At 44.9% G+C, this 12272-nt stretch overlaps 1 protein-coding gene across 3 annotated transcripts in view; it reads left to right on the top strand.

Moving 5' to 3' along the window:
- The window catches only part of CDKAL1 (CDK5 regulatory subunit associated protein 1 like 1), a 908375-nt gene that overhangs the window by 355961 nt on the left and 540142 nt on the right, over positions 1-12272 (top strand). For all 3 annotated transcript variants that reach the window (XM_044293876.1, XM_044293878.1, XM_044293877.1), the window contains one exon: positions 2938-3041. In XM_044293876.1, coding sequence (XP_044149811.1) covers positions 2938-3041 — 104 coding nt within the window. The remainder of the gene's footprint in view (positions 1-2937; positions 3042-12272) is intronic.

Genomic DNA, 12272 nt, shown 5'->3' with positions numbered 1-12272 from the left:
TTTTTTTTGCCCAAACATTTTTTTTTTATCAAAGACATGTAGAACAATAAATTTGGCGAAAAATGTATATATGGATGTCGTTTTTTTTGCAAAATTTTACAGCTGAAAGTGAAAAATGTCATTTTTTTTGCAAAAAAAATCGTTTCATTTTGATTAATAACAAAAAAGTAAAAATGTCAGCAGCAATAAAATACCACCAAATGAAAGCTCTATTAGTGAGAAGAAAAGGAGGTAAAATTCATTTGGGTGGTAAGTTGCATGACCGAGCGATAAACGGTGAAAGGAGTGTAGTGCCGAAGTGTAAAAAGTGCTCTGGTCATGAAGGGGGTTTCACCTAGCGGGGCTGAAGTGGTTAATGTCAAAGCCCAGAATGAAAAGGAATTTAAATTAATAAATTACACATTTTTCTAAATCTTTTCCCACTATACCTCAATCTGTTCAGCCCACCCTGCTCTATAACATGCTGCCTGCAGATTACCTAATATTTTCATGGTGAAAGTTTTTGAAGCCAAAAGCTAAATGGAATGGTGATTTGTGACCTTTTTACACTCTCTGCCACACCTTCAAGTGAGCATGTCACCTTTTAATTGTCTGCCAGCTTAAACCTGATGGTGTAGATATTTTGTTTTCTGAACACTATTATGAGGGCAGCCATCTTGATTGAGCTGTTCTTAAAGAGGTTGTACCACTAATGTAATGTATAAAAGTATTCTGCCTCAGATCACCATTTATGAAAACTGCCTTATTCTAGCACTATTAGCCTACCATTGCACCCTGAGGCAAAACCGTTTCACCTCTGCGTTTAGCCTTGCAATATAGGACGTAGATAGCATCATTGGTAAGAACAAAGGCTGGGGTTAGTGTCACCTGATCTGGTGTGAGGACACATCTCACTGCATTAAGGCATGATGAGACACCAGTCACATGACAAACCAGGGAGTAGGATTGAAACATGGGATATAAGAGAAAACTTCAAATTTAAAAAATCTAAATAATCTAAGGAGGAATGGGAGCTAGAGTAACTGATGAAAATACACTTTAGAGCGAAAGTAGTTTATGGCACAACCCCTTCAACAGCATTTAGAGAGATTCTTTACAGCAACCACCATGGGCCATAGATATTGGTCTGGCGGGGACATGTTGACTTCTATGGAAGATTTTGGTGTCATAAATCCATGACTGCTGGTTTTCTGGCTTATTCTCCAGCCCCTTTCTGACTTGTGCTGATAAATCTTCTAAGCTGTTTAATTAGTTAATGTATGACCACAAGTGATACAATGTTTCAATATTAAAGGGGTTGTCCCACAAAAAAAATATTGTACAGTTTTCAAACCAGCACCTAGATCTGAATACTTTTGTAATTGCATGCAATTAAAAAATGTTGTATGGCCTGTGAGTTATTCCTTAAAATGCATTTGTATAGTGCCACCTGCTCTGTTCCTTCTCTTATTTCTTTGTCCTACTCACTAAGAAGGCCGCACATGCTCAGTTTCATCCTTCAACTCCCTCCTGAGCTGTTATAGGTAGATCCTGGACACGCCCCATTAGCTGCAGCAGAAGAGACAATCCCCTTTGGGCTGCCAGCTTGATATACATCTAGCAGATTAATGAATGGGGAGATCTCTGGACTTGTCAGATACAGGGTTGGTTCTAGCTTTGTTAGACATAGTGTCATGTACTAGATTATGTCTGATTTTCATTTTTTACATTAATCATGGTGTCAATCCTTTATTGTGGTCTGGCGTCAGGATCTACTTGTAGATTACTGTTAATTCAAGGACTTCACCTGTATTTGCCATTGTTTCAAATGGAAAGTACAGTTGAAGCACCCATGGCAGGGCCCCACAGTTTGAGCACCCTAATTTAACTAAGCTCTGTATGGAACAGACCAGATATAGGACCTTGAATAGACGTAGTTCCTTAAGTAGACCCTTCTCTTATAACAAATTATTACGGTATTGGTTGGTGCGCCAGGGAGATGAAACGTAAGGAATGGTATGGACATGACACGAAGAGCTTAATCAGCTACTATTACTAGCATGGCCTAACTTGGAAAAGTAACATGGTGCAACTGAGAACAGACTTTGCTTTGTATTCCCCATTAAAGGGAACGTGTCACCTGGTTTGGGGGCCACTAAGCCACCAGCATACTGTTGTGCAAAGAGTAGTAAATAAAAACTTTCTGAAAGATAACTTCTCACCAGGAGCATCAGGCGACCTGCATTGAGGGCTGCACACCTCATGTCCCTTATGTGCAGTGCATGCACAATAAAGCGAGAGCACTTGTCCCTGATGCCACTTGAGATGGTTCCTGGACAGGTTTAAAAAGAATGTATCGCCTATATTTATTTTTAGTAATTAAAGTCATATAGTGAAGTCTGTTTTACTTTCTGATTGTATTTATTTTATTTTTATTTTCTGTACGTGATTATGGGGATGGCCAAATTGCCTGAGATGCTAACAATATTTAGAGATCCACTTTATAGTAGCCACATAGACACAATAGACAGGAGATGTGTATTGACTTCTATGGGAGAGTTTGTGCAAAAAGACTGTGTATAAACAGTGACCTTCACCTATTGTAAATGGTGGATCTTGTCATCTGTATATACATCCTCATCATAATCCTGCCTAAGATAACGATGAGATTACTAATAAAAAGTAGTTTTTACAGAATAGGAATAGTTAGTATTAGTGGCCAGTGAGAAATTAAGTGATTTTTTTTCTTCTTTCAAATAGAATATATATACAGTACGTGTGTGTGTGTATATATAAAATGTAAAATCTTGAATTTTTTAATGACACATTTCATATTTAGCCCGCTTCATGGGGACATGTTTTGTAAGTGGCAGAGCACAGTGGTACAGTAAGAATAACATCATACCCATGCTCGTGAGGAAAATTTTTTGTGATAATTCTTTTTATTGTGTTTTACAGCTGCTTAAATGCGTGTACATACTGCAAGACAAAACATGCTAGAGGAGAGCTCGCCAGTTACTCGATAGAAGAGTTGGTCGATCGAGCAAAGCAATCCTTCCAAGGTAAGAAACCGTTGCTTTACAGTAATAAGCTGCCTGTCTTATCACTTATTATGAGGGCTGTAGACTGAAATCTAATATTGGATTACAAACTCTATTTTCCTGATCAATGGGACCCACTATGTTAACTGTATCCAATAAAAATAAAAGTCTAAAGCTGCAAACCTTACGAATGACATATTATCACAGTAGCACAATGTGTCACCACCTGGGTTTTTCTGCTTTACACTATGGCGCAGATTTATCATGCCTTCGCTCCAGAATTCTAGATTCAATATAGTAATTTTTCGACTTTTTACAACATTCACTCCAGTTTTGAAATTTGGGTGGAAAAGTGTGTATGGTTAACTATGTTAATGAGTTTCACTCCAGCTTTATCGTTGGAAAACTGGAGTATCTTTTCTAGGGTTGTTTCGGGTATCGAATTTTTGATACCCAATCGATACTTTTGTCCCGGTATCGATATTATTCCGGGATTTGCCTTTTATCGATACTAGGCTGTGCTAATGCACAGCCCAGTATAAGAGAACATGGATCGCGCTGCTCTCAGCGTGGCCATTTTCCCTCAGCAGCACTGGGAGAAGGAAGTTATTACCCGAAGTCCCAAGAGACTTTGTGAAGTAATAACTTCGGCTCATCGGGGCCAATACATTCTAATACTGTAGGGAGTGAGCGCTCCGTACAGTATTGAAACAAAGTTTTATGCAAATCATGAAACAACCGAAGTCGATTTGCTCATCCCTAGTTCTATCCTTTGGCATCTGCCTCTCTTTATTCGATCATGCACTGGGATTAAGGGAACTCACGGTAGCATGTACATGAATGCATCCTTGCATTGCTATACTTACGAAGTGAGATTTGATCCCTTAGCTAGCATTCTACTTTGCTCCAACCAATGGCAGAGCGCCTCATGGCGCTGATGCCAACCGATGACTAAGCTGAATGGAGATGAATGTGCACAAAGGCATTCCAGTGAACCAGGGGGTTGTGGGAAGTTTTCGGCATTTGACTTTATGGGGTACAAGCACATCGGCCATGATAGTGTACATCAAAAATCACAGAATATTATGGGCAGACTAGGTACCGAAAAAGGTACTGGGAATGTGCATGAAGGTCAAAAACACGAGGTTAAGTAGACAATGTGGGTTGTCTGTTTAAAAAAATAAATAAATTTGGTTGGTTAAATGGAATACCCGTTTAATTGTGTAAAAGTGTGATAACCTTACTGCATAATAGACAAAACCTTAGCCTTCTTTATAATGCATTCCTATTGTCCTTCAATGCTAGCAACTGGAAAATGCGAACCAGGCTATTCATCTCCAGAACGCTGAACTGTCACCTGGTAAAATAGTCAGACATTTGTTCCAGATCCTCTAGGACTTGTTCTTTTTGCAGGTTGCGAGATTTCGCCTACACTAGAGCATAAAAATTGTCATCTAAGATAATGTAATGCAATCTTAGTAAATTAAAAAAGAAAAAAAGAAGTAGATAAACCAGAAGGAACAACTGTCATTTGGCATGGCTTTTATCAATTTATGCAAGATAAATTTTCCCCGTAATGGGAACATATGGTACTCTGGGTTTGATTTGCTGCTATCCCTTCATCCATTTGCAGTATGATGAATTGCTTAGCATGTCCAACTTGCATCTGTGTAGCCCCCTCCTCATTTTCTATACACAAACTCACTTTTTTTCCCCCCCCTCTCCCTGTCAAGTCAATTTTCACAATTTTGACACATAGCTGTGACTAAACTTTACAATCAGTCCTGAGGTATTATTTTCTTCCGTGTTTAGGTTCAACAATCCACATTTTATTTTAAAACCTGAATGTTTTTGGAGAATAAGGGGAAGATTCATCATTTCCCTTATAGGCGACTACATCGGTGGGACTACATTTTTGTTCCAATTGCATTTGTATACAGCCTTCCCCACGTTGCAAAAAGACGGTGTGGTGGGGAAAGGGCATGACCAGTGGGGCCCTCATATTCATCTTCTCTTATGCCTATTTTCTGGAGAAAATAAAGACTAAAATCTACTGCAGCTGTGAGCTGCTGTAGATTTAGTTTTAGGTTTGTGGACTGACGGAGGACGTACCTAATTTGTGATGAGACCTGCACCTCGCTTTAAATTTAGTGCATCCTTCGGCAGCGCAAGAGTTATCAACGTATACCTGTTTTGATAAATCTTCCCCTAAAGCCCCGTGCACACGGCCGTGTTTCACGGCCGTGTGCGGGCCGTGGAACCGCGGCCTGGATCCCTCCTGAGAGCAGGAGCGCACGGCGTCACTGGTTGCTATGACGCCGTGCGCTCCCTGCTGCCGGCACAGTACAGTAATACACTGGTATAGATCATACCAGTGTATTACTGTATTGCGGCGGCAGCAGGGAGCGCACGGCGTCATAGCAAGCCATGACGCTGTGCGCTCCTGCTCTCAGGAGGGATCCAGGCCGCGGTTCCACGGCCCGCACACGGCCGTGTGCATGGGGCCTTAGGGTATGTTCATGTGACAGATTTTGAAAATGCTCATCTTTTCTGGGTGTTTTTTCAGCTTTTTTTTTTTCCAGCTTCCCATTAATTTCAAAGAGATAATCAGTGCAGATTTTGCTCCAAGATAGAGCATACTTTTGGAAATAAAGCATGGTTTGCCTCCCATTGAAATGAATGAAACTCATCTTCTTTGACATGAGCTCATCTTCCTTGCTCTGCGCTGTATCTTGCAGGGGAAGGAGATTTCTGGAGATCCTGTAAAATGGCTAGGGCAGCTCTAAAGCCTGGCCATCAGTGCTGGTGACATCATCGGGAACACTGCTAGGCGGAAGCCTCTGCCTAGCAGTGTAAAAAATGTAAACAGAAAAGACCTTGCCCTGCACAATGCAGTGTAGGTCAAGGGAAATGCTCATGTCAGGGGGGCTAAGTGGGGGAAGAAGGGGATATGTTCGGGTTCGGCTCTGAACCCAGACACCACCTTTAACTATATTGGCAGATGTCCCAAGAATCGACCAAACTAAAACTGCTTGCCAGAGATGTTCAAGCACTAGTGCGAAACTAGTATTAGTGTTTTTGGGACATGTACATACTGGTTGTGTCTCAGCCATTACCACTGCCAGATAAGCTGGTCTTACTAGTTATATATCATGTACTGTTTTCAATTGTGCAATATTGTTTAAAGCTATCAAGTTTAAAGATCAGGATCAGTAAGCTTTAGTTTTATTACAACGATCCACTGTACAGTTTACTCTTTTACAAAGCTGGCCTGAGGCTGCAACAGTCTTAAAATTCTTTAAAAGGCTTCTGTCACCCCACTAAACTTAATTTTTATTTTTTTGGCTTCGTATAATCCCTATACAGCGATATATGAATACATAATGTTATTAGTCATTTTGGTTCAGTAGAGCATGAATAAAACATACTTTTATAATATGTAAATCACCTGTCTACCAGCAAGTAGGGCGGTTACTTGCTGGTAGCAGCCGCATCCTCCTATCATATAGACGCCCCCTCTGCATGTTGATTTGCAAGGCCAGCGAATGCGATCGTTCTCTGGCTAGCCCTGCCTGCTATCAAGATCTCGCGCCTGCGCCGTAACGGTATCCAGTCGGTGCAGGCGCACTGAAAGGAGGACGCTCGCTCGGCCGCTCCATCCTCAGTGCGCATGCGCCGGGTGTAGATGTGACGTCATCGGCGCAGGCGCGCTGAGGATGGAGCAGCCGAGCGAGCGTCCTCCTGTGTGTGCCTGCGCCGACTGAATACCGTTACGGCGCAGGCGCGAGATCTTGATGGCAGACAGGGCCAGCCAGAGGACGATCACATTCGCTGGCCCTGTCAATCAACATGCGGAGGGGGCGTCTATATGATAGGCGGATGCGGCTGCTACCAGCAAGTAGCCGCCCTACTTGCTGGTAGACAGGTGATTTACATATTATAAAAGTACGTTTTATTCATGAACCAAAATGACTAATAACATTATGTATTCATAACGTATCGCTGTATAGGGCTGATAAGAAGCCCAAAAAAAAAGTTTAGTGGAGTGACAGAAGCCCTTTAAGGCTACTTTCACACTTTCATTTGGTGCGGATCCGTCATGGATCTGCACAGACGGATCCGTTCTGATAATACAACCATCTGCATCCGTTCAGAACAGATCTGTTTGTATTATCTTTAACGTAGCCAAGATGGATCCGTCTTGAACACCATTGAAAGTCAATGGAGGACGGATCCGTTTTCTATTGTACCAGATTGTGTCATAGAAAACGGCTCAGTCTCGTCAGACAGACACCAAAACACTGCAAGCAGCGTTTTGGTGTCCGCCTCCAAAGCGGAATGGAGATGGAACGGAGGCAAACTGATGCATTTTGAGCGGATCCTTTTCTATTCAGAATGCATTAGGGCAAAACTATTCCGTTTTGGGCCACTTGTGAGAGCCCTGAACGGATCTCACAAATGGAAAGCCAAAACGTGAGTGTGAAAGTAGCCTAAATCATAAAAGCCTTTTGCGTCCCACAGAAAAAAAAAAAATTGCTCTGGGCATCAAGGTGCCTAAAATTCAAGGTGCACTAGCAGCTTTACCACCATTATTGTAGGGCAATGTAATATGTAGTGACGTTCAACTACCCCTCCCTTCCCTCAGGCAGCTCTGCAATTGGTGGCAAACGGTTCTGCTCACATTCTAGGACAGGTTGCTGGCGGCCATTGTAAATCATTTGCCGAGTAACCCCTTTAATGATCAGATCAATCAATCTGGGCAATCCTTAGTGAATCTTTACAGTTTTTCAACCCTCCGTACTCTGAAATGCTCCGGATGCAGAGCAGACAGGAATGGTCAAGAAGTGCATTAGTTAGGTGTTGATTGATGCTTTTCTCCATGTGCAGGCAAATTCATTTTGTCAGACACCTTATATAGCCTGAAGCAACGAGGCATGTCAAGGAGCTAGTTAGGATTTTATAAAACCTTTACAAGGGGCACATTCAGCTTTAGTAATTAAGTCGCTGGGAACCTTGTGAAAAGGAGAGAAACACTTAATTTACAAGCTGAATGAGCTCTGGAGCTTGTAGTGTGAGTATTTAGTGATGGCATTGGTCTGCTCCGTAATTGGTATGACAAATGGGGACATTAGTGCTGGCCGTTGTGTTTATAACCCAAGACGGCTTTTCAAGTACTGCAAAGCATGCAAAATCTAGGAGGGAATACAGCAGAAAGCTGCTGAGTAGGACTGTTTTCCTGAAGATCGTACAAGGTTTTCCTTGCCCCAGAAAGTCTTCATACAACACATATTAAATGTTAAAGGTGCGCCTTTACTTGGACAGAGCAACATCTACCTACTAAATGAAACAGATGCTTTTTCTTAACTAAGCAATTTGTTAAACTATTATATAAATTATAATAATCTTTATTGCACAGCACTTTACAATTCAGAGCATTCATGTACAAAACAAGACATCACAGTATTACCGGGTGTCATGAAATCGGCTTGTGATCGGCGAAGATGGGCACTGCGCAATGGGCGTTATCACCTGTAAGCAGTTTATTGGAGTTAACAAATGAATTTGCAGGTACAGATTTTCCAAGTTCCCATATTGAAGCAAATACAGGAGAGAGCGCCTCGGCTTGTTCTCCCCCCTCCCAACAACGGACTACTACTCCCAGTCTGAGATATATAGAAAACCCTTCCGCCCCTCCCCTGTCTGTACTATCGCTAGAAGGGGCAGTTATTAATATTTTAGAAAAAAAGCAAAATGGGTTAAAGAGAGTCTGCAATTGTCACTAGTCTGCTTCTGTTTAGACACTTCTCAAATTCCCAACTAGCTTGCGCTTCCTGGTCCGTCTCAGCAGGAAATAACCACTCAGCCAATCTCTGGCCACAGTTGTGACCCACTTTAGCTAGTAATTGGATGAGAAGGCATTTTTTTTTTTTTTGTGCTTCAGCAAGGACCATGAAAGCGAGGACCTAGCAAACATTGGAACAGGAGCGGCAAGGGATAAGTGATGTAGTATGATTCCTTTTCTAATGAATATTTGACCACTGGACAATCCCTTTTGTTAAAATTATAAAATGCTGTGCTGTAACAATGCCAGAACGAAATGTCTTCATATCCGTTGTCCTGGCAGTCAGCCAATGCAAATTGGTTTCTTAATGTTGGCACCACTAAAGACTTACCAGTTAAAACAGTAGAAAGGTGTTGAGTTGTTACAAGATATTTTGGGCTTACTATTGAGGTAATTTACACCCTACATTGAGGGATATCGCAGCAATCCTCTACTGGTCTACCTCTCCTATCCTAGCCTGACAGTCGTAAGACCAGTGAATTGAGGAGGGAGAGGTTTATCCTAGACTGGCATTTTATGTCGGTTTATGTTATCCCCTGCGCTGCCAAATCATGCACATAATTTATGACTAGGCGCACCCTCTGGCAGGCCTTGTGCTGCTTTAGATTTCTGCCTTCATTTGCAACTGGTGCCTTCAACGAACTGGTGCAAATGAAGACAAATGTGTCTGGCCAACTGACCCTGCTCCTCCCTCGCCATCAATGGTGGATTAACATTGGGGCGTTCGGGTCGACATCCCCGGGCCCGGCATCGCTGGGGCTCACAACGCCGCCCAGAATGCCCACATACTGCGGCATAGGCTTCAGGCCTAGTAGGCTGCAGTTCTATGTGGTAGTAGTATCCCGGCACAGGTCTGCTTCATGACATCATTGTGACTGTGCCGGGTCGCAGGACAATAACGATTGTGCGCCTGCGGCCTTCCTCACATCTCGGATACAGTTAAGTATAGCTTTTATTTTATTTTTGTGTTTGGCAACTTTGGGGGGCAGAGGAGGACATGGAAGCAATGTGGGGGAAAATCACTTCAGGGGGCAGTGTGGGGGCAAATTACTTCCTAGGGGGCAGTGTGGGGGCAGCTTATTACACGGGGCAAATTACTTCATAGGGGGCAGTGTGGGGGCAAATTACTTCATAGGGGGCAGTGTGGGGGCAAATTACTTCATAGGGGGGCAGTGTGGGGGCAAATTACTTCATATGGGGGCAAATTACTTCATAGGGGGCAGTGTGGGGCCAAATTACTTCATAGGGGGGCAGTGTGGGGGCAAATTACTTCATAGGGGGGCAGTGTGGGGGCAAATTACTTCATAGGGGGGCAGTGTGGGGGCAAATTACTTCATAGGGGGCAGTGTGGGGCCAAATTACTTCATAGGGGGGCAGTGTGGGGGCAAATTACTTCATAGGGGGGCAGTGTGGGGGCAAATTACTTCATAGGGGGCAGTGTGGGGGCAAATTACTTCATTGGGGGCAAATTATTTATTGGGGGGCAGTGTGGGGGCAATTTTTTTAATAAGGGGCAGTGTGGGGGCAAATCTTTTAATGGGGGGCAGTGTGGGGGCAAATCTTTTAATGGGGGGCAGTGTGGGGGCAAATCTTTTAATGGGCAGTGTGGGGGCAAATTATTTAATGGGGGGCAGTGTGGGGGCAAATTATTTAATGGGGGCAGTGTGGGGGCAAATTACTATATGGTAGTAGGACTGCAATTAGTACTTGATTAAATCGAGTAATTCTAAAAAAATATATAAAAAAAATACCTGATGCAAATATTTTTTTGCATTGAGGATTAGTTTGTGTCACATGACCACGGAACCGGGAGTGAAGTGATTGCAGGAGCCGGCACTCTTCATACCAGTATGACAATCCCCTCAGGCAGCTGCTCCCAGCCAATCCCAGTGCTTCTCTCATATACACCTCATGTGAGAGCAGCCATAACAGGCCTGCTGATTGGTTAGTAGTAAGAAAAATGCTGATTGGCTATAAACGGATTGGGGCGGGGGTTAGTGCAAATGGGAAGTGCAGTGGTTTCAGGTTTGTGTGGCTTGCTGTACATTACTGGGGCTGGTGGCTACCTGCTGGTCATCTCCCTATGTGCATCGGCCCTAGCTGCTGTCATAGGGTTGTCACTGTTACTGCCTGAGGTAGGTGATGCTTTGTGTTTGCATCATACAATAAGCTAATGTTAAAGAAGCAACCTGTGGCCTTAAGTGCACTACAAAGCCCAGCAATCCATTTATATCAGCTATTTGTCATGCAGACACTGAATAAATATTGTATTGGAAGGTTTGGGGGGGGGGGGGGTGGATTGGTTGCAGTTTAATGTCACCATTTGGCCCATCCCCATGCAGTATGTCTCCTTGGCCTCAGCCACCCCATGCAGTATAATCCTCCCCATATAGTATGTCACCTTGTCCCCAGCTGCCTCATACAGTATAATGTCACCTTGTGGCACTGGGGTGGGGGAGAGCTGATGACACTGAGTGGGGGGAGGGGGAGAGCTGATGGCACTGAGTGGGGGGGAGAGCTGATGGCACTGAGTGGGGGGGAGAGCTGATGGCACTGAGTGGGGGGGAGAGCTGATGGCACTGAGTGGGGGGGGAGAGCTGATGGCACTGAGTGGGGGGGGAGAGCTGATGGCACTGAGTGGGGGGGAGAGCTGATGGCACTGAGTGGGGGGGAGAGCTGATGGCACTGAGTGGGGGGGAGAGCTGATGGCACTGAGTGGGGGGGAGAGCTGATGGCACTGAGTGGGGGGGAGAGCTGATGGCACTGAGTGGGGGGGAGAGCTGATGGCACTGAGTGGGGGGGAGAGCTGATGGCACTGAGTGGGGGGGAGAGCTGATGGCACTGAGTGGGGGGGAGAGCTGATGGCACTGAGTGGGGGGGGAGAGCTGATGGCACTGAGTGGGGGGGAGAGCTGATGGCACTGAGTGGGGGGGAGAGCTGATGGCACTGAGTGGGGGGGAGAGCTGATGGCACTGAGTGGGGGGGAGAGCTGATGGCACTGAGTGGGGGGAGAGCTGATGGCACTGAGTGGGGGGGAGAGCTGATGGCACTGAGTGGGGGGGGAGAGCTGATGGCACTGAGTGGGGGGGAGAGCTGATGGCACTGAGTGGGGGGGAGAGCTGATGGCACTGAGTGGGGGGGAGAGCTGATGGCACTGAGTGGGGGGGAGAGCTGATGGCACTGAGTGGGGGGGGAGAGCTGATGGCACTGAGTGGGGGGGGAGAGCTGATGGCACTGAGTGGGGGGGGAGAGCTGATGGCACTGAGTGGGGGGGGAGAGCTGATGGCACTGAGTGGGGGGGGGGAGAGCTGATGGCACTGAGTGGGGGGGGGAGAGCTGATGGCACTGAGTGGGGGGGGGGGAGAGCTGATGGCACTGAGTGGGGGGGGGGAGAGCTGATGGCACTGAGT

The sequence above is a fragment of the Bufo gargarizans genome, chromosome 5, assembly GCF_014858855.1.
Source record: "Bufo gargarizans isolate SCDJY-AF-19 chromosome 5, ASM1485885v1, whole genome shotgun sequence".
Classification (NCBI taxonomy): domain Eukaryota; kingdom Metazoa; phylum Chordata; class Amphibia; order Anura; family Bufonidae; genus Bufo; species Bufo gargarizans.
This window is presented reverse-complemented; position numbering and strand designations above follow the sequence as displayed.